This window comes from Xenopus tropicalis, chromosome 2 (assembly GCF_000004195.4).
Source record: "Xenopus tropicalis strain Nigerian chromosome 2, UCB_Xtro_10.0, whole genome shotgun sequence".
NCBI lineage: Eukaryota > Metazoa > Chordata > Amphibia > Anura > Pipidae > Xenopus > Xenopus tropicalis.
Genome location: NC_030678.2, coordinates 95,299,234 through 95,323,155, shown reverse-complemented (window position 1 = coordinate 95,323,155; position 23,922 = coordinate 95,299,234). Strand labels below are relative to the sequence as shown.

General features: G+C 40.3%; 1 protein-coding gene across 1 annotated transcript in view; it reads left to right on the top strand.

Annotated features, from left to right (window-relative positions):
- ppm1e (protein phosphatase, Mg2+/Mn2+ dependent 1E) overlaps positions 1 to 23,922 on the top strand; it is a 124,519-nt gene that overhangs the window by 89,844 nt on the left and 10,753 nt on the right. The window contains exons 4-6 of the mRNA XM_002934346.5: positions 352 to 540; positions 19,240 to 19,383; positions 20,547 to 20,640. Of these exons, the coding sequence (XP_002934392.2) occupies positions 352 to 540; positions 19,240 to 19,383; positions 20,547 to 20,640 (427 nt within the window). The remainder of the gene's footprint in view (positions 1 to 351; positions 541 to 19,239; positions 19,384 to 20,546; positions 20,641 to 23,922) is intronic.

Below are 23,922 nucleotides of genomic sequence, written 5' to 3'. Positions count from 1 at the left end.
CAGAAATAGTCCTACTTATCTCCCTTTGTGCTCAGCAAGGCAAAGGACTTTGGAGATTTCTGGAGGAACACCCTGAACATAGGGGCCAGGGTCATCCACATTTGACTCTTCATTCCACAGGAAAGTAAAGGGTAAGGTTTCATGGGATGGGTTTAATATTTTGTTTATTTTATGGCACCTACCATAAAACAATAGGTCAAGAACATGAGGGTATTTTGGTAAATAACTGAATATCACCAAAGTGATGATCAAACAATTTATGGAAAGTAAGTTGAATTATCTGTGCCTGCATGGATAAAACCAATATGTCAATCTGTCTTTAATCATAACAATTTCCTTTTCTATGCACAGGATCAAGAAGAGCAAGCTTACTTTGCTGTGTTTGATGGTCATGGAGGAGTAGATGCTGCTATTTATGCCTCTATCCATCTACATGTGAACTTAGTACGACAAGAAATATTCCCACAGGATCCAGCTGAAGCACTCTGCAGAGCATTTCGTATTACAGATGAGAGCTTTGTGCAGAAAGCAGCTAGGGAGGTTAGTATGTTTTTTGTCTGCTTCTCATACACAATTTTTGTTTTATATAATATTAATACAGTACTTCACAATTACAGGTATCTACTATGAAATTCTTATCCACATAGCTGTAATTTTAGGCCTGCCAAAATAATTGAGGGTTATGAGCCTGCCCTCAGACCAGTTACTTTTATACAGGCTGGTTTACATACTTGAGCCCATTATCTTTTTGATATGGATTAAAGTAACCAAAGTATATACTGTCCCTAGGCTATGATATATTATGAATACTGTGAACCAATGTGTCTCTGGTTCAGTCTTTATAGCTGCTGTGAGCCCACATAGCACAATGTTGTCAGAGTGTGACTATTTCTCTTACTTTTGCACATACTCCCTATGTGTTATTTTCACCTCCTCTCTTCCTCACCCTATATGCCATTTTCTCTAACTTTAGCCCATATTCACCTCCTTCCCCTTTTCTCCACACACCATTCTCTCCACCTTATCCCTATCACCTATAACTCCTCTCCCAGGGTCGAACTGGGCCGCCGGGACACCGGGAAAAATCCCGGTGGGCCCCAGCGGCCCAGACCCAACTCTTGCAGCGCTCCCCCTTCCCAACCGCTCCTCCTCTGATGCGTTAAATTTATGCGCTCGGGGTAGGACGTTGGGTGGTGGGCCATGTGTTTTTGAAAGTGGATCATCCAATTATGAAGCCCTTTTTTTGAAGCAGGTACAACAGCCTGAAGACAACCTACCAGGGGCAAGCTAGCAAGGTGGCATTTTATGTAATCTGTGTGTGTAAGATATATACACTCATTAATTCTATAGCATTCTGTAATATGTTGACACTTTATTAATATGTTTTAATTATTATTATTATAATAATAATAATAGCCCTGCACTACACTGATGAACCCCAGCATGGGTGAAAACAGTCTGTACTTTTGATGTAATCAGCACTTAGCTTAGCTGTGCTTTATCCCCCAGTGGGTCAGGTTGTAGAGTATTCCATGAAAATTAAAAATGTTGCTGTAAGCTGTTCCTTCCCATTGTTTCTGCTATTAGTTTTTCCTGGACTGGGTTCGCTACTTTGTAATGCAACAGGGTAGTAAAGCTGGGCACTTTTCACTATACTGCAGAATAAGCAATATAACCAGGCCACAGTACTCATCACTATATTGAGTCACCTAATTGTGTTCATGAATAATAGTTATGTCTGTCTGACAGTTATTGATAAAATGAGTGAGCATCAACAAAGTCTATTCTATAAAAAGAGTCTTCATATAAATCTATCTATGTATTTGGCATGAGGTTTATCACTAAGGCTTCTCAATTTATCATTTCTTCTTTTTAAATCTTATAAGACAAACAAATTATCAGTAGTTGAACTGCCTGCCCTCACTTCAAAGGGTAAAACTGTCTTCTTGATATTTGCTTAGAATGTGTGATAGACATTTTCACCTTGTTGTATTTACCTTGAAGTATTTGTAAGCTAACAGATCCCCCTGAGCATTATTTACTTACATACGTATTACTGCCTCACGTTGGACATAACCTTATCCACTCCCTTTCGCTTATATTTTTTTTCTCTTCCATTGTTTCTTTTCCACCATTAATACTGTTTTGGTTGAGGAAATCTAAGTAACTTGAGCATTTCTTGAACTATAACTGAGGGGGAAATAAGGAACCAAGACATGCCTAGGTCTTTCATTTATCAAGTGCTTTGAAATTTTGGTAGCTATTGCATTCTTACACATTGCAGTTAATTATACCTCGTATGTCAAAAGTGATTAATAGCCCACAGGACTCTGCTCCATGTGATTATATAAAGCTGGCCTCTTCTTTCATGCACAAGCAGGATATTAATTCAACTTTAGAAACTGTAGGATACTAGCCATCTCCTCATTTTTTATGTAAAGGGTGCTCAGTTCCAAAGAGTCCTTGCTGTTATTTCATTTTTTTCCTGGAGAACATTGAAGGCTTTCCAGTTAAACAAGAAGCTTGATAAAATGTGTTAAAATAAATCCAGATAATTAAAAATTCCTTTAATAAATATCACTGGCTAAGGGAATTGATAATAGATAGAACTAATGTTAATACCTGTAATGAACCAGCTACTTACACAACATACAAGAGGAGCAACAGTGTATAAATGAAAAGTACATTGATTATCTGCCCAGATAAACATAATTTGTCATTTTATTTAAGAAAGAAATGTTATTCTCTTCCAAAATTACTTTTTTTTTGCCTTTCTTTCTCATAATGGCAAGGCTATAACCTCTAAACAGTACTTTATATAGGCACAACGCACAACATGGGTTCTTTTAATTTAAAATATTGTGTATTTCTGTGCCTCCCAGCATGACCGTGGGATGGCAGGTCAAAAAGCATGCCTATCGCACAAAATATGTTACACAGGAATTCAAGGAACACGAGTAAGTATCAACATTGATAGGGATTTTTGAATGTTGTTAACAAAATAATCTCAGCAACACTTGTTTTTGTTTAAGCCCTTAGCATGACTGAAACCACTAAACATCATGTTATTCTATAACAGTAAGTGCTAGAGTCAGTTTGTCAGGTTGAGCCCCTTGCCATCAGAGACAGCTGCCCCACAATTCCAATCTACACTAGAATAGCTAAATTTGGCTCCTAATATGACTGGGGCAGTTCTTCTCATCTTGCCTCATCATGGGAATGGCCAGAGTGCCATATTGGCCAACTAATTGAACCTTCAGATTGGTAATCTTGTGCACATCTCATGGTCTACCTTGCTAAACCATTATCTGATTTGGAGATAAGAGCAGGAGATGAAGATTATCAAGTGGGCTTTGGGTCTCTGTACTGTATGTAGAAATTTTTACCTCTGCTAGACCTCTGGCAAATGACAGCTAGCTAGTCTTTTATAGGATCACCTTTTAATCACCTTTTGATATGAGTATCTGTTCATGTTTGTTCATATTGTAGAGTGGAAAAATCATATGTACCAAGGACCACATTGTGCAAGTCTCCTATGTGATTAGATTACTGACACCAGAGCTAAGTGTTCATTGTAAGATTGTAAACTCTTGTTAGTAGGGCCCCCTAATCGTATTTTCCCTCACGTCCCTTGGCAGCACTTACTTAGAGGGATGTTCATCTGTGGGTAGGAAAAACAGTACCTCCAAATAAATTTGACACACCCCCCTCTTACCTCTTTAAGCATTCCCTCTCCCAAGATGCATCAGTGTTTTTTTTTTACTACCGGCAGGAAGACACCGGTTTGTTTGTTTCTGGGCGCCAATCAGATGGCTGTGCCCCCAGATGATATGTGAGACCAGGGCGCCGTTCGGATGTTTGTGCTCCCATGGTAGTGGTAGTGCAGCCTTACCCTCACATTAAGGGACAATGTCCTGTCTGTAGCAGGGCGTCAATTAGATTGATTGTGCCCCCTGTTATATTTGAAGAATTGCAATGTGTGAACAGGCGCATAGATGTAGGCGCACAAATGTTCGCTTCCACATGCCCACATGTCTATAGTTAAACCAGCGTGTAAGTTGCATGTTGTTGTTGTCACGCCATTGGAGCACATGGTGAAACGCAGCATGCCATGCAGAGTGCGTATAAATGCTGCTCCGAGGTGCACCACACACTGGGTCCATTCGCTTGTGCTAAACAAAAAAGTAAACAAACTTTTTTCTTGAAGATATTTTTTCACTTGGCTGCATAGTTAGGCTGGCATGCGGGTTGGGTCTCTCTATTATGTGTTTACAGCTATGGCTGACACTGCTGCTGCTGATAAAGGGGAAAGCAAAGGGGAAGGAGAAGAACAAAAGCAAAGATTCTCCATCTAAGGGCTCTGGCACACGGGGGAGATTAGTCGCCCGCGATAAAACTCCCTGTTCGAGGGTGACTAATCTCCCCGAGTTGCCTACCCCTGCCATCCCACCGGCGAACATGTAAGTCGCCGGCGGGATGGCAGACGCGGCGGGGCGATTTCCGGAAATCGCCGAAAAAGACTTGCGAGTCTTTTTCGGCGATTTGCGCGAAATCGCGCCGCCGCGTCTGCCATCCCGCCGGCGACTTAAATGTTCGCCGGTGGGATGGCAGGGGTAGGCAACTCGGGGAGATTAGTCGCCCGCGAACAGGGAGTTAATCGCGGGCGACTAATCTCCCCCGTGTGCCAGAGCCCTAAAGAAAAGAAAGATGTGTTAAAGGAAACAAAAAAGGTTTCTGTAATACTATGTCTAGGTTGTGATACAAAATTCTTCTCTGCAGAAGGTAAGAAATTGTTTAATACCTGCAAAGCAAAATTAAAGAATCATATTAATCCTGCAGCTGGGGCAGAGGAATTAGTGCCCTGGATGATGCAGGCTTTTGAATCTTTTAAGCAACCTGCGCACAGTAAAGAGTCTTTACAAGATAATAGCCCTCTCTGTGAGGATATTTCCTTGGAGTCTTCTGCAGGGGAAGGCATCTCAAGGTTCAGACCTGACTCTGATTCAGATGAGGAAACATTTTCAGAGCAGGACGATTTTTTTCCCTTGGATGAGATTGATACTCTTATTGCAGCAGTAAGAGAGACTATTGGGTTAGAAGATTCTTCTGAACCTCCTAAAAAGTCCTCTATCCTGGACAGGAAATGGATATTGCAAAAGAAATTTAATCTGCTTTTCCCATTTGACCCGGTTGAAGTAAAATGTTGGGAAGAAGCTCCTAAACTGGATCCACCAGTAGCTCAAACAATAAAGAGGACAACACTTCTATTAGAGGACAGCACTGGGCTTAAGGATCCTATGGAAAGAAAAGCTGAAGGGGCTTTGAGGAAAACTTATTTGGCAGCCGCAGCAGGATTTAAACCAGCAATAGCAGCTGCATCGGTAGCGAGATCTCTTAAAGTCTGGATTTCTCAGTTAGAAAAAGCCCTTAGAAAGTGAGTCTCGAGAGAGAAGATGTTAGCTGACCTGTCTATGCTTGCTTCTGTTTCAGATTTTTTAACAGAAGCAGCTTTAGTTACCATTGATGTTCTGGCAAAAACAGCTTTTGTTACTTCAGCTCCAAGAGCTTTATGGCTAAAACCATGGGTGGCTCACATAGCCTCTAAAAATCGGTTACTTAATTTACCTTTTGAAGAGGAAAAGCTTTTTTGGTCAGAACTGAAATTGCTAGTAGAGAAAAAATCTAAAGATAAGGTAAGTAAGCCTACCACAGGACAAAAGATCTACAAGATGTTCTTTCCTATAAGTACAGACAAGAATGGAGAAGTAATAAGACAAAAAAAGATCCAAACCAAAACCATATTACCAATCTAGAGGCAGACCCGCGAGAGGGAGAGGTCATCCAAGCTTCAATCAGCGTCCTTTCTCAGCATGATGTCAGGCCAGTTGGGGGAAGACTAAAAAATTTTATTCAAGAGTGGAAAAAACTATTAAGGTTCAGATTACAGCTCTCTCACTTTTCAGAAATCTATCTCTGGCTGAACATCCTTTAGTAAGAAGATTTGTTGGAGCCGTTTGGAATATTCAACCAAAAGTGAGATCATTATGTGCCATATGGGATTTAGATGTAGTTTTAGAAGCCCACCTTTTGAACCACTGGAGAAATCTTCTTTATTTCATTTATCAATTAAAACATTGTTTGTTAGATGTGTAAGGGAACTCCAGGCATTATCGTGTAAAGAGCCTTATCTTCAGACCTTCCAGGACGGGGTCGTTTTGAGAGCAGATCCAACCTTCAGGGCCAAAGTGTCATCTGATTTTCATAATAACTTTGAAGTTATACTTCCAGTGTTTTTTCCTAAACCAAAGGATAGTAGAGAAAAGAAATTTCATTGTCTGGATGTTAAGAGATGCATTTGTTGCTACTTAAGAAGAGTCCAACCATTTAGGATTTCAAATAATCTCTTTATCTCCTTTGCAGTGCTCAAGAAAGGCAAAACTGCATTAAAATGACAATGTCCAGATGGATTAAATCGGCAATTTCCATTGCATACACATCGGTTGGGAAACAAGTTCCAGAGGAGCTTAAGGCCAATTCAACTCGTGCAGTGTCACCCTAATGTGCTGAAAGTAGTGCTGTGTCTTTGGACCAAATTTTCAGAACAGCATTGTGGTCAAGTTTTGCAGAACGTTACAGACTACATGTGGGTGCACCCACGGAAGTAGCTTTTGCTAAGGCTGTCCTTAGCTCAGTAGTAAAGAAAAACCCCCCTTAGAGTACTGCTACTCAATTCTCTAAATATGTGCTGCCAAGGGACGTGAGGGAAAGAATGAATTTATACATACAATAAATTCCTTTTCCCTCAGTTCCGAAGGCAGCTCATTGTTCTTTCCCAAACTATTAAATTATTATTTAAATTATTCTCAGCATTATTGGATTCTGTATTGCTTTATTATTCACTGATGCATCTTGGGAGAGGGAATGCTTTATGAGGTAAGTGGGGGTGTGTCAAATTTATTTGGAGGCAGTGTTTTTCCTACCCAGAGTGCTGCCTTCAGGACTGAGGGAAAATGAATTTACAGTATGTATTAATTCATTCTTTTTCTCTGTAACTATTGTTTGTTAAGTTATTGTAAAATACCTGTTTGTTATAAATGAACGTAAAGCTCTGCATCACTTGCTGCCATTATATATATATATATATATATATATATATATATATATATAAACAATTGATGATGATGATGAACAACATTCAGCTTGCCACATGAATGTCTGAAACAAATAACAGAGCTACACTGTTTCATTAATTTTCTGGTTCAAGGTAGGTGTAGCCTTCCCCAGGCAGACTCCCTCTGAGGTTTTTTTGTAAGTAAATGTGGCTGCCACACTTGCAAGAATAGTCTTCAGTGGTGCTGGGAGTTATTTAAGCAAGCCAAGCGTTGCCACATATAAGCCTTCAAAAAATAATTTAACTCACCACACACAAATTAGGTGATCTCCAAATTATTTAAAAAAAGACATCTTTTATTTGCAGGTTGTACAGATATGGGACCCATTATCCAGAATGGACCTGGTGTTTTCCGGATAAGGGGTCTTTCTGTAATTTGGATCTCATACCTTAAGTCTACTAAAAAAAATATTTAAACAGTAATTAAACCCAATAGGATGGTTTTGGCTCCAATAAGGATTAATTATATCTTAGTTGAGATCAAGTACAAGGTACTGTTTTATTATTACAGAGAAAAAGGAAATCAATTTTAAAAATGTGAATTATTTTATTTACAATGGAGTCCATGGAATAATTTGGAACTTTCTGGATAATGGGGTTCCAGATAAGGGGTCCGATACCTGTACAACTTACAATGTGAGATTAATAACTTTTTGAATGCATATCTGCCTAAGTTTTATTCTGGCACTATTTTTAGTAGTAGAATTACCCAGGGAAAAATATCTTCTGTGGTCTCCACTTTTTGTGATGAAGCCTGCAGTTCTTCAATTGTCACTAAACTATTGTGGTTTTCTAAATATTTGTTGTCTTCAGTGTCTTAGTAGTTATAGGGCATTTTCAGACTTTTTCATTTGTTAGACAACAAAACGGATATGCACTGTTATGCTGTGCTATGACCGTATCACTGCCATTCATTGAATTACTTCTAGCTACTGTAATGCACTAAATTGATGGTAATGTTTCCATCCAATAATGTCCATAGTGTACCCCACATCAGTCCCTCTTTTGACAGCTCAACCCACAGTCCAGGATTCTTACTGAAAAGTCTCTCATTTCCCTTTGATCTCCTGCACTAAAGTCTAAAAAAGGTACAAATTTAATTAAAAAGTAGCTTTTGGCAGAGAGCCCAGAAAGTTAACAAGCCTTTCCTGCACTTATAAACATTGTTTCTCATATTTAATTAAAAAGTAGCTTTTGGCAGAGAACCCAGAAATCTTAAAAAGCTAAACAGGTCTCTTGGGGGACTGCAGCTTAAAGGGCACTTTTACCTTTTTCAGCAAAACTGTAATAACACATAAAACAGGACCCCAAATCCCACATAAATGGGTTGCAAACTTTAAATAACCTGTCAAATTTAGTCAAATGGGAGTGGTATTTAGGGGGTGTGGTTACAAAAATGGGCATGGTCAAAAAATTGCTGTGCTGAACGTGACATGTATTTTTGTCCCTCTTTCCATTTTCAAAATGTTGGGAGATATGCATACTGCCATGGCCGGAACTAGGGGTAGGCAGAGTAGGCCCCTGCCTAGGGCGCAATCACTGGGGGGCGCACATTAAAGGGGAAAGAATTTTTTTTTTTGGCAGTTGTAGCTGTATTTTATTAGTTCACCACCTTGGCTTTAATAAAACTGCCGCCCCTCTGGCATGATGAGTTTTTGTTTAATTGTTCAGGCCCAGGAGCGCACCTACCCACCCTTCCCTGTACCGGTGCTTACTTTCCTACACCGTGCGCCTGCGTATAAGGAAGTGGCGCGCACGCCCCTACGCATGTGTGCCATTCGAACACAAGGCAGCCAGAGGAACAGAAGGCGCTGGGGTGCAGCAGTGGGTGGTTGTCCTGTGAAAACCGTTGAGGCCAGAGGCTGAGTGAGCAGGACTGCTGGCCTGGCTGGGACCTGGGAGTTCGCTGAGATGCTGACAATAGCTGCTGCTGGCACAGATACAGATGGGGGGCGCAATATGAGGGGTTGGCTTGGCTGCTGACACAGGTACAGATGGGGGCACAATATGAGGGGTTGGCTTGGCTGCTGGCACAGGTACAGATGGGGGGGCAATATGAGGGGTTGGCTTGGCTGCTGGCACAGGTACAGATGGGGGGGCAATATGAGGGGTTGGCTTGGCTGCTGGCACAGGTACAGATGGGGGGGGCAATATGAGGGGTTGGCTTGGCTGCTGCTGACACAGGTACAGATGGGGGGGCAATATGAGGGGTTGGCTTGGCTGCTGCTGACACAGGTACAGATGGGGGGCAATATGAGGGGTTGGCTTGGCTGCTGGCACAGATACAGATGGCAGCGCAATATGAGGGGTTGGCTTGGCTGCTAGCACATGGACAGATGGGGGCGCAATATGAGGGGTTGGCTTGGCTGCTAGCACATGGACAGATGGGGGCGCAATATGAGGGGTTGGTTTGGCTGCTAGCACATGGACAGATGGGGGCGCAATATGAGGGGTTGGCTTGGCTGCTGCTGGCACAGGTACAGATGGGGGGCAATATGAGGGCTTGGCTGCTGCTGGCACAGTACAGATGGGGGGGCAGTATGAGGGATTGGCTGCTGCTGGCACAGTACAGATGGGGGGGCAGTATGAGGGATTGGCTGCTGCTGGCACAGTACAGATGGGGGCAATATGTTGGGTGCTGGCACAAATACATGGGGGCAATATGATGGCTGTTGGCACTGGTACATGGGGGCAATTGGGGGGCTTATTTTATGTGGCATGATGATGGCAGCTGCCCATTTTTTAGTTCTATCTACTTGGGCCATGGCTGGGCTTCGGGTGGGGCAATACATGTGACTATGCTGTGACTGGGGGGTGGGGGTGGTTGCTGCTGTGCTGGAACTGATAGGGTTATGTGTGCTGTGACTAGGGGCTTCTGCTCTAGCACTGATAAGGGTTATGCATGCTGTGACTAGGGGTGGGGTGGTGTTTCATGTGTGCTGTGATTATTTGGTTTTAAGTTTGGGCTGATGTGCTGCCTGTGACTGTTTTGTGTGACTTTTATATGTGTATAATTTTTATAAAAAATTATTAAATATAATACTTTAAATGCTGAAAAAAAGAGTTAAAAAAACATTTGAAACCAAATAATGGTAAGGTGGGAAATTGTAATGGGGGGGGGGGGGGGCGCTGATTGAAGCCCTTGCCTAGGGTGCCAAAATACCTTGGCCCGGCCCTGCATACTGCATGTATGTATCTATATATCCTTTACCATACAAGCTAATAGATGCTAATGGCACATAGGGTTGTTTTTTTAAAGTGTATTTTAGTTGGCAGAGAAATGCCTGAACCGCCTTAAAATTATTAGGAGGCACTGTAGACATATTTGTCTGTTTACCCATTCGCAAAAATTCAGAACAGTACCAACAGTACTACTATCTCATGGAGGCACTATGAGTTCAGGCAGCTGAAACCTTCAGTGGTGTGTCAGGGAGCTGCTATCTGATTACCTTCCTATAGTTCTGCTGATCAGTTGCTGGGGGGAAGGGAGGGTGATATCACTCTATCTTACAGCGCAGCAGTTAAGAGTGACTTAAGTTTATCAGAGCACTAGTCACATGGCTGTGCCCACCTGGGAAAGTAAAGAAATTACTAGCCCCATGTCAAATAAATTAAGTTGTTTCTCAAAACTTTTTTTTCTATTTAGCAATTTTCTTGTTTCTTATCACTGCTTTTTATCTAAAGAATTAGGGAACTCAAACCTGCTGCGTTCCATTGTAACCAATGGGCTTTTTATTGTGCATTTGAATGGAAAACTTTGTTATCCCACATCAAAATTTTCAAGTTCTTTAATAGTTATTATTGCTTAATGGAGCAGTTCCAATGTGCAAAGGGCAATTTTTGGATGGAAATCACAATATTTTTTTCTACCCTCAGTAAGTATTTTTCCCAGGTTACCAACTTAGTTGTGGATGCCCGTTGATTCTACCACAAATATCACAGTGTGCCAGTACATAGTGAAAATATGTGCCTTTTTTTGTGAATTTTGTGCATGTTGCAGTTCCTACTTTTTAGAGGGTTGCATCATTTTTTGCACACACTGTGTGCAGCATCAGTAAAAGCTGGGTGCATTTCACTTGCATCTATTGACACAATCTGCTGGGACAGATTTAAACAAATTACTGTTAAGAGATTGAAAAATCTCCCGTTCAGTCTTGAGTGTTTGGTTTCCTCAAGAGAACAAACCATATGACGCTTTCTTTCATTTTAATAAAAGCAAACATGCAAATTAATCAGGCTTCCATTGCCTTATATACTTCACCCTATCATTAATAGTATCCTTATTTATTTTATTTCTATATCTCCGACATATTCCTACATACTTCACAGAGAAGGTCCCTAGTGTGAAAGGGAACCTACCCAGAGAAAACATATAAATGCCTTGTAGGCAGTTCTCTGGTTGGAATTGAACCTATAACACCAGTGTGCAAGGCAGCAGTGCTTACCACTGTGCCAGCATCGATATGGTTAATAGAAAGGATAACCAGATGCAGGGTCAGAATGGCCCTCCAGGATACCGGGAGAAATCCTGGTGGGCCCTGCTGTGCTTCTGGGGTATGTGACAGGACGGGGGTTGGCTGCAGGGTACGTTACCTTATCCTGGTGGGCCCCGCTGTTTTGTTTAAAGTGCAAGGTAAGGTGGGAGGGTGGCTGGTAGGACACGTGAATGGTGAGAAAACTTTTGGTCTTGGCACCTCACTTTATACTTACACACCATCTTCTTTAACAGACGCCTATGGGGGCTCTTAAATATAACTATAGATTGAACTGCTGCCCCAGAGACTCAGGACTTAGTTCTATAGGAAAACATTTTTATAATCCAGAACAGTAAAGTAGGAAATTACCTGTGCCACCAGGATCAGCAATGGCCCATAAACACAAGGATTAGGCTGGTCCTGACAACTGGCCCAGATATGTTAGCATATGAGAAACAGTATTCATTCATGGCACAGGAGCCATGTAACAGTAGCTACATGGATCCGGAGTGAGAACAAACCTGGAGCAGCAGTTCAGTCCAAATAACGATTTCTATATTAATACTTAAAAACAGTTTGCTCCAGCAAGGAATGCTGCTCTTCATTATTTCCCATGCATTACAAGCAATTTACCATGCCAGTAAAATAGGCAGATCATACAAACACACAGATAATGTTCTGGGATGATTTGAATCCAGGACTTACTTGCTGCCAGACAGCAATTTTATTTGCTACTGTGAGTATTCTTGTTCCTGCAATAATGATATGGAATTAATCTTACTGAAGGAAAAGCACTTACTTGACTTATTTTTATTATCGAAAGTACACAAAGAAAACAAATAGTTTTTATTTCCATATACTTTATCTTTATCATCAGGCCAGTGCTGATCCCCTCTAAACTTATTTATATGGAACTGTATTTGCATTTATTATAGAAGATAGGGATTAGGGGCTGCATTCACTAAAGCATAGTATAAAAGGATAAGGGAACTTCCTAAGCCACCTTCCCTGCTGATCTGTTAGAGGTTCATTGATTATTAAATGCCCCAATTAAAATATCATATATCTTAGTTGACTAAAAGTCGCAAAAATAAGGAGATTGCAGGGCTGATGGCAAGATGAGATATAACTTGAGGGAAAAAATGGACTCCGTACTCCTTCCTTCATGCACTGTAAAATAAAGTATAGCTGAGGTTTTATATTTTGGAAGAGCTGATAATTAGTACCCTTATATGTGAGCTTTCAAACCATCTTAGCAAATTGAAAATATTTCTTGAAATGTATAAGCCATTTTACATCTTTAACCTTAATCCGTCATTTTGTGATGCTTTATGTGCTCCCTCGTGGGACACCTGACAGAATGAGCACGTATAATTCAGATTTAATTGTTACAGGAAGCTGGTATAACCTAGCTTCCACTCATGCCCTTGGTTTGTGTGTGAGCACAGAGCCTCATGGGCCAGAGGGATTTATTGTATTGCTTTAAATGCCAGTGTTTTATTTTGCAATACTCCAGTGGCACATATTATTAGAAAACACATTCAAGGTGTTTATTGTATATTCAAGAATGTTTTAAATAGGGGCTATTTTATTTGAAATATTTAAAGAGATCTGTTATATTCATGACTATAGCATTCCTTTAGATTCTCTATTAAAAAAAAAATTGTTTTTAGTTTTAGTATTTTCTCTTTCCTTTCTGTCGTAAGGTGGCCATACACAGTCAGATTTGTCATACAGAGTCATACACTTTGTCAGAATGCAAGTATAATTACTGTAAGACTGAGAAAATTGGACAGGTCATTGTAATTTAAACCTCAATATATGTGCTAAATTAAGTAAAAGATATAATAAGCTGGCATAATTATATTCAAAAAGTTAAGTAAACAACTTAAGGTCATAAGTGGAGCCCAAGAAAATACCTAAAATAAGCTTTGACCTGGGTATATATACCCCAGGTCCGTCAGCATATTTATCTGCAGCCAGCTCAAAATGGAAAATCACAAAGGTGAAAAGTAACTCACCACCGCCGGAGTTTGGTCCGGGTGCTCAAAGCCCCGAGCCCGTAGCCTAAGGGAGAAAACTCCAATACTTTGAAGAAACAGCTTTAAAAGCACCCCGGACAGCCAGGAAGTATCATACAATATTTCCTGGCTGTCTGGGGTGCTTATAAAGCTGTTTCTGCACAGGTCGTTGTAATTCAATCATTTGGCCCTAGGACCTTCGGTAGGCATATCGGGAGAAGATCTGCTTGTTTGGTGACCACACCCAACGAGCAGATCTTAACATATACGCCCACATTTAGACGATATTAAAACGAAACCAAATAAACATTTTAAAATTGGTTTTAGAATTGCAAAATGATCTCACACTAATCTTAACGATCAAATCTGTAACTGAGAGCCTATAAGCTGAATGGGCAAGCCTATGTAAATAGTATTATTTCTAACATATGAAGTGCTTTACAGAATTTTTATTTTTTTTCTCCGTGCATTACAAGCAATTTACCATGCCAGTAAAATAGGCAGATCATACAAACACACAGATAATGTTCTGGGATGATTTGAATCCAGGACTTACTTGCTGCCAGACAGCAATTTTATTTGCTACTGTGAGTATTCTTGTTCCTGCAATAATGATATGGAATTAATCTTACTGAAGGAAAAGCACTTACTTGACTTATTTTTATTATCAAATGTACACAAAGAAAACAAATAGTTTTTATTTCCATATACTTAATCTCTATCATCAGGCCAGTGCTGATCCCCTCAGATTTATCACGTCTTTGTTTTCCCAAGACCTTACTCTCAATTAAGCAGAGGTGACATTGCTGCAGGGAGTGGCTCAGGCATTGTGTTATTGCTCCCTTTGGACACTTGAGCCTTTTATTTATGTCAGCGCCTTGTGACCCTAGAATGCCCCTCTGCCTTGAGTACCTAAAAACTTTTGGACAGGGACCCACTTTGGCCTATTTATTAGCACAAATGGGTTGCTATGGGTTACTGGCCAGGTACAAATTTGCCCAGTGTTTAAAAATTATGCCCATTTTGCCTTGATAGAATGCAAGTAAAATTACTATGAGACTGAGACTCCATGAATGATCAACAATCTCTGTCACACTGGATAATATGGCAGCAATATAAATAATAGATAATAATTATTTTCGGAAAATGTTGTTTGTAAAAGGTATGGTTGCTATTTTCTTATTCTACAACTATCAATAATTATATAGAATATAGGATCTGATTCCCCAAAGGACTTTGCACTAATCGATTCACCATATTCAGCATTGCCTTTGGTAAGGCAGTTGTGTATGATAAGTATTTTCTTACAAATGGACAACAGGATTTTTGCTGATGAGCCCAAACATAATCTGAAGTTAATATAGTAAACAGTCGGCCAGTTACTTCCCAAACTTTTCCACCCTTCTTACATAGCACTGTTGTAGATCATCTTGGATATGACTGATTGTCCCCTCCACAATACTCTAACATGCTGGCCCAGTGTATGGCTCCCTGTGGATAAGAACCCCTAAAACTAACCCATACTGTAGTAGTCAAGAACTGTTCTGTAGCTATGGGTTATGCAAGAGTTCAGTGACTTTCTACCAACACAAATGGGGAAGGGTTTCCCCTCTCTGTGAAACACTGCATGGGTAAATATTGCAACGATTTGAAGAATAGCATTCCTCAATAGTGATGAGAAAATTTTTTGTCAGGTATGATTTTGAAATGAAATTTTGGTAAATTGTTTTGCAAATATCACAAAGGGACTGGTAAGCCAAGGAAGACCGCCACTGCTGATGAAAGAATGGGAAAGAAAAATCCTCAAACGTCTGTCACAGACAACTATCCGCAGAAGGCTTTATGAACAGAAATAAAGAGGCTACACTGCAAGATGCAAACCACTAGTTAGCCATGAAAATCGCAAGATTACAGTTTGCGAAAAAGTACTTAAGAGCCTGCAGAATTCTGGAAAAAGGTGTTATGGACAGACAAGACCAAGATTAACCTGTATAAAAGTAATGGCAAAATGAAAGTGTGGAGATGAAAAGAAACTGCCCAAGATCCAAAGCATACCAGCTCATCTGTTAAACATGGTGGTGGGGGTGTAATGGCTTGGGCATGTATGGCTGCCACAGGTACTGGCACACTTTTCTTTCTCTCTAGTCAGGAGTTACACTGAAGATCTCCCATATTCTCTAACAGGCAGCCTAGTGAGCTGGAGGCAGAACCTTTTAAACACAGTAGCTAGGTTAATTGGACACCAAGGCACATACTTGCCTGACAGCATTAACCCTAGAGCTGCTGGCAGAAATATTGCTTTACTTGCCCACAAAATCCCTCACTCTGCCACAGTGTCTATGTCCCAAACATTATGGAGGGCATGGTATTTGCAGGTCCTTTTTTAATGTAACTTTGTGTATGAATAAAGAATAATTTATATTTTATATATTGTTTGTTTTTAAGAAGGTGTTTAAGCAGTCAGTATAGTATAGTATATAAGTAGTAGTAGTATATCATTTATACTGATCCAGAAACACAGGTACCTTCTCTGGCCCCAAGCTTTATTAAAGATGAACTTAATGATGGCCATACACGCTACAATTATGATCTTTTCCAACGACCATGGGGGCATGGGAACATCTTTTTTAAAATGTGTTGCTGGTATCAAATTCAAAACTAGCATACATTTTTCAGAAAACAATAAAATTCCTTATTTTTAATATTTGATATGTTGCTTTTTTACTATTTACAATTAAATATAGCATTTAAATTATTCTTTTATTTACATTTTACACAGTGTGCAAACTTTTTTTTCCCCCAAATCAGGCTTGTATATATGAGCAATAAATAACTCCTGCACTCAGATTGGTGCATGTAGTCACCATTCAAACCCATCAAAGAAACAGGAAATATAAAAAGCAATATAGACAGGGAATTATATCCTTGTAAATAAACACATAAATCATAGCCCTAACACCTTGGTAATCCTATCAAAGTAACTCCACAGCATTTACACCTATGTGAGTTTCAGGTGTCGCCTCTGAAGAGTTGCAAAGTGCCATTGTGATTGGATTAGAGGCAGAGTTTATATGCTGAGGACTTCCCATACCAGTCAGTTTAACTGAAGAAGCTGCTCGGATGAGTAGTGAAACGTCTTCAATAATTAACAAGTCCAGTTGCTTTAGATTTACTTATACTAGATATACCATGACCTGGATGAATGAAAATCTTCATAGTCAATTCACAATCTCCCCCTTGTTTAGGGGTATTAAAGGAAATGTAACGCAAGATTTTTTTAAGTAAAAAAGCTATTCTACCCTGCACCAATAACTTCCCTATCCTGCAAATCACTTAGTATTTTAAATGCTTTAATAGAAAATACCTGCTAAAACTTGGCTTCCTGTCAATTGAACTACGATGATACGGCGAAGGAAGGAGCTGCATCCACTATGTGACGATCAATTGATCGAGCCTAGCCTGACTCCTTCCTATACAGAAAGAAGGCTAGGCTCAATCAATTGATCTTCACATAGTGGATGCAGGTCCTTCCTTCGCCGTATCACCGTAGTTCAATTGACAGGAAGCCAAGTTTTAAAAAATTTTAGTGTTACTTTTCCTTTAACATGTTCCAACACCATATACAGTATTTCAAATGATGATGTGATATACAGGTCTTAACCACCAATGTCTTTCCCCCCATATAGAGGAGTCCACACAAAAATGTTGCTATTCCTTGTGGGTTACTCCTTTTCTTATACTTTTTACATAAATTTAATTTCTTGAGTGCTGGCTCCGCTCAGTGAATTACATGGCAGTAAAACTGCACCATATATATATATATATATATATATATATATATATAAAGCATCTGCACACTGATGCAGATTCTTTTTTTCTGTACAATGTGCTTGCAATAAAGGCATTAATATATTTGGATGTGCCAGTGATTACAGTATATATATAAGTAATTACATCAGTTGACTGTTTGCTGTGGGTTACTGGACCTGGCACACACTTAGCTCCTGTTATTATACTACCCCCCCCCCCCCCTCATGCTTATATCAGAATAACAAGGGAAATCCTTACCAAAACACATGGCTTCTTGGCTTCTTACTGTTGCTATCTGCAGCAAATTTTGTGCTGTGAAGAAGTTTGTTTTTTTCTATAGAACCTGACATATGGTTGAGAAACAACAGTATGAAAGAAACTTTCAATTTCCTTCCTCTTTTATTAGCAATATGAGAGTTCTTGATAGCGCCATTGAATGGGAACCCATGTGGCGCTGGCAAAACTGGAGCACAGCTTAATTTGAATGTTCCCTGTATAAAGCAGGCTACTGACGCCTTAGCTCTCTGAGGGAGATTTCTTAAGCAGCAGATGCAGCCCACGCATTCCCCACCACAGCTTTGTACTGATTTTGTGTGGAAGCCAAGAATGATTGACAGACACACGGCAGCTTTATGGGAAATTGCAGCAGAAAATGGAATAGCAGAATAATGTTTATCTGATTTTGATGTTCAAGTTGTGAGGTATGCTGACACCTAATTCCACACTGTTTATTATTTATACACAGACGATGGGCATATCACTAAGGAACACACATTTATGCTCAGAATGAGTTAAAAACCATTACCGGTTTCTTTTTTTTTATACTCTGAATTGGCTGCATAAAGCTACGTAACTGACAGAAGAAAGAATAAATGATTCTGCGCACAAGCAATATTCACTCAGATCGAAGCAGATGTGTGTGTGACATAGTGATATCTATCACGCTGTGATGCAAAGCTCAAGGTGACATTGGCAAAAAACAAAACAAAAACAGCTGTCAGGATGGTAACCCTCTTACTGTAACCTTCAACGGGGGCTCTGGGAGATCTAATGTTTTTGCTGTGAATCCAACTTTTAATACATTTATATCACACAAAGGTTCAGGTTTTATATGTTTATGTATTTTGAAACAGAATTTTCTATCATCATTGCAGTTGCACTGCACTAGTGCAGAACCAGTTGTACCATTACTAACGTACTTGTTGCAAGGCCCAGACAGTAGAACAAGGAAGCCCACCATCCCTAACCAGGAATTAAGTACAGGGGACACTTTGTGTTCCCTGGCTTTCCTTCCTTGCACAACATGAATGACACACAATGAAAAGGCATTGCCAGCAAGTGGTCACAACTTTCTGTAAATCATTCAGTCGCAAAGGGTTGCATCTGTGAACTTGAGGGTGCATTGTAGTCAAAAAGCATGGTGCTCTTGTCTTGTACAGGGAGTATACTGCTTCTTAAATAAAAGGCCTATTCATTAGACTTATGTTGAAGAAGATAGCGGATGGGGTGCTTTGTTGCCAGTGGGAAATTGTGTCTTCTGCAGGTGACCAAGTGGCTAAAAAAAACCTTCCCATCTAGATCAACTGAAATCACCACATGGAAGACACATGCAACAATCCCACAAATTACCACAGAAATTGTGAAGGAATTGTATTTCATACGATTACATGGGATTGTGGTGGTAGCTAAGGAATGCAATATATGTGAATTTTAAATGGCCAAGATATTTATCATAATGACGGTTGATTTTTTTTCCCTACAGAATCTTCGATGTGGAACAACAGGCGTGGTGACCTTTATCCGAGGGAACATGCTACATATTGCCTGGCTAGGAGACTCACAGGTGATGTTAGTACGAAGAGGTCAAGCTGTGGAGCTAATGAAGCCACATAAACCAGACAGAGAGGTGAGGACTTTTGGGGCCTCATTATATTCTGAAACCAACAATCTCTTTGATACCATTTCCTACTTGTGTGATCATGCTGCTCCTTTTAAGCAAAGGGTGACCTAGATATCTAGCTAACCATCTCTATTTCATTAGCCATGGGGCTTAACATTGGTGGCCTGATTCTCCACCACCCAGTAACATGTTATCATTAACTCTAAATATACCTTGGATGACACAGTTAAGCCTTCAAAACAGTTAGCCTTTTTAACAGTAACAATATGGATAATATTTTCCATATATAGAAGATTTGTAAAAGCGAGGTATTTTCAGTTGAGCTGAAGAGATGCTGTTGAATTGTGTGAACAAGCTTTAAAAGCTATTTTCTAATGGTATTCCTCTTTATTTAAGGTACATGCTGAGAGCAGGTTTGATGCTTGAAGTCAATGTTATTACTAGGGAAAAAACATAACAATATAGCAAGGCTGGCATTTTTCCAGAAAAGGTGGCAACCCTAGCTATGAGCAGCCAACCAAGGGAATTGGCAGCATTGTGGGGAAAAAAACATGGCAAAATTGCATTTGCTCACTGCACTTGCAGACATACATCTTTTCTGAGTATTTCCAGGCTGATTGGATTGTTTGGTAAATTGATTGGCAGATCACAGTTATAGACAAGCAAGTTGCTGCTTTTCTTGAAAGTCAGCTCATTGTTTCACAGAATGAAAGGATCCATCAATTTCTCCTAGAAATATTGGCTATAAGTGTGACCTAAGATGTTGCATTGATTCAGACCAAACCAGATTCAGTTCATCCCAGTCTACATTCTGAAAGAGGCTTTAGACCAATAGTTGTAAAATTGTGCAGTAGAATAGGGGGTAGAGGGGGGTACAGACACAAGCCCAAGATGAAATGTGTGGATTTATACACAGTATTGGATACCCCTGGAACCAAAACACATTGAGAGTTACAGCAATATTTAAAATACCTATAGCCTTGTAATGACCTGGGCTCCTTTTTTATTTAACAATGCTAAATATCAGGTTCCCATACACCTGGGCCCTCTACCTCCAAACTGATATCTGCGCTAGTATTTGGTTTATAATGGGCAAAACAACATAGAACTGGCAGTTGTCTCTGTGGCTATGGAAAATGTGTATAAATGGCTTGTGTGTTTATTTCTAGGATGAAAAGCATCGAATCGAGGCCCTGGGAGGCTGTGTTGTCTGGTTTGGGGCATGGAGGGTTAACGGAAGCCTTTCTGTCTCCAGAGCCATTGGTAAGAAATGTATTTAATTTTTTCTTCTTCTCCTTGCAGCCCTTATTTTAATTAAGTATCTGATGATCTCGAGCATACAAACAGTCAGACGATAAAGGAATCTGAAACAGTCACTGAATTATACAGGGGAATCCTAAGTCAGCTCATCTAGGAGCCAATTAAGCCTCTATACATGAACACTAATCAGTGCAGGCTGCTAAGCCTCAGCTTGTCTAATCATTTCAGTCTACTATATGAAGAGATGAGATAATGGCTGGTGACCTTCAGTGGCCTTCTATACACATCCCCAGAGAAAGGATGTCTTTTTTTTTTAATTTTGATTGTTTGTTTTAATTGTAAATGCTTTGTTTCTTACTTATTGGGTTAATGTATTCAAAGGATATATTGAGAATGAGAATTGAACTGAGTGGATAAATCTGTAAACCATGGTATCATTTTATCAATCAGTACTGCACCCAAGCCATAGATTGCAGTATTAGGTCAAAGAGATGCTTGTGAATTGGCAATGTGTTATTGTATGGGAGAGCACTGTGAGGAATACATTAATTACACAAACAAGCCTGTTCTTTTTCTCAAGATTTAGGGTGAAAATACACAGAGCTACTAGTAGCAGCTACTTGTCACAGCTACAGAAATAGACAATTCTGATCATTTACTGATAATTGTCTCTGTGTGTGTTTTAGCAGAGGCAATTCTCAGTATTATCTATGGCAGGGTATTTTGTGGTGTTTAGTAGCCTAAACAAGTAGCTGCTACCAAGTAGCTCCATGTGTCTTCACCCTTAAAGAAGACATATTGGATAAATGGGACAAACCCTAATATTGTAGGCAATTATGAATAATATATGGTGCTGGTTTCACTTTGTGCTAAAAATTAATCATATCTGTAAAAATGGCCCCTTTATTGGCGTTCCCTATAGATCCTATCTCTTCTCAGACCATGTTTGAAATGAAGGGTGGGAGTGTCCTAACGGTCCCTGCCAGATACATAGCAGGAGGGGAAGAGCCAAACACAGCCCCACAGACAGACTTCAGTTCCTTATCGGGTCAGCCTAGCTGCTGATTGGTTCCTATCCTACAGTGCAGTGTACTGAGAGCCGGCGGCTCCCCTGCACATCCAGAGAATTCAGCCAGCAGGAAGTGGAACAGATGGGCGGGACTAGTGAGGTTTTGGTGGAATTTCTCAATAAATCAGTCTAAAACACAACTTTTTTAAGCACCATCCTTCTATATTTACAGGAGTATAATTCACTATTACATTTTTAATTTTTATAGGATACAGTTGCAAGAAAAAGTATGTGAACCCTTTGGAATTATATGAATTTCTGTACAAATTGGTCATAAAATGTGATCTGATCTTCATCTAAGTCACAACAATAGACAATCACAGTCTGCTTAAACTAATACCACACAAATAATTAAATGTTGCCATGTTTTTATTGAACACACCATGTAAACATGCACAGTGCAGGTGGAAAAAGTATGTGAACCCCTAGACTAATGACATCTCCAAGAGCTAATTGGAGTGAGGTGTCAGCCAACTGGAGTCCAATCCGATGAGATTGGAGGTGTTGGTTACAGCTGCCCTGCGCTATAAAAAACAAACACCAGTTTTCTGTTTGCTTTTCCCAAGAAGCATTGCCTGATGTGAATGATGCCTTGCACAAAAGAGCTCTCAGAAGACCTACGATTAAGAATTGTTGACTTGCATAAAGCTGGAAAGGGTTATAAAAGCCTTTTTGTATCTCCAAAATCCTTTTTGTCTTACCCGTGGACTGATGAACACGGTAAGACAAATTGCCTATAAATGGAGAAAGTTCAGCACTGCTGCTACTCTCCCTAGGGGTGGCCGTCCTGCAAAGATGACTGCAAGAGCACAGAGCAGAATGCTCAATGAGGTGAAGAAGAATCCTAGAGTGTCAGCTAAAGACTTACAAAAGTGTGTGGCATCTGCTGACATCCCTGTTAGCAAATCTACAATACGTAAAACACTAAACAAGAATGCATTTCATGGGAGGATACCACAGAGGAAGCCACTGATGTCCAAAAAAACCATTGGGAGAAAGAAAGTTTGCCAGCGCTTAGTTTGCCTTTAAAAATAATTTTTACAAAAAATGAGGTGTTAGTACCACACTTTGGCCAAAATATGTAAGCTCACGTGCCACGTCAAGGCCCCTCATTGTACGTGAGTCCTACACTGTCTAATGACTTTGAGTCTGTGATGCAATTAAAATAAAGTCCCCCAGAAAACAATGTGACTGAGTAGTAAGACCTATTGCACCTACCTTTAGCTCAAAAAGGCTCTAGTGGAAAAGCAGGGAGCTTTTAAGCCCCAGCTCATTAGCACACACATGAAAGTGATTCATTGGTTTAAAGGCTACATAGCAGCTAGAAGCAAAATTTGGCTACAATTTGTACACAAAACACAGAAAGAAATCGCCAGCGCTCGGTCTAACCCACGCTGTGTTTTGTGTACAAAAAAAACATTGCTGCACGTTTAAAGTTTGCAAAAGAGCACCTGGATGTTCCACAGCAGTACTGGCAAAATAATCTGTGGACAGATGAAACCAAAGTTGAGTTGTTTGGAAGAAACACACAACACTATCTGTGGAGAAAAAGAGGCACAGCACACCAACATCAATACCTCATCCCAACTGTGAAGTATGGTGGTGGGGACATCATGGTTTGGGGCGGCTTTGCTGCACCAGGGCCTGGACGGATTGCTATCATCGAAGGAAAAATGAATTCGCAAGTTTATCAAGATGTTTTGCAGGAGAACTTAAGGCCATCTGTCCACCAGCTGAAGCTCAGCAGAAGATGCAGCGCCATATTTTGCCCGCCACCCCCCGTGTGTGCATACGTGAACGCGCGGACACCCCGTGCCCCCCCCGGCTGCGAGCGCAAGTGCGCATGCGCAAACATTTAAAGTCCCATACGGAGCAGTGGGAAGAGGTCACCGTTGCTCCGTATGTGAGGCAAATTTAAAAATCATGTTGCGGGCGGGGCGGCATGCTGCCCCTAAATTTGTGCTGCTCTAGGCCCAGGCCTTTGTGGCCTCGCCACAAATCCGGGCCTGAGAAGATGGGTGTTGCAACAGGACAATGGCCCAAAGCATAGAACAACAGAATGGCTTAAACAGAAGAAAATACGCCTTCTGGAGTGGTCCTGACCTCAACCCGATTGAGATGCTGTGGCATGACCTCAAGAAAGTGATTTACACCAGACATCTCAAGAATATTGCTAAACTTAAACAGTTCTGTAAAGAGGAATGGTCAAAAATTAC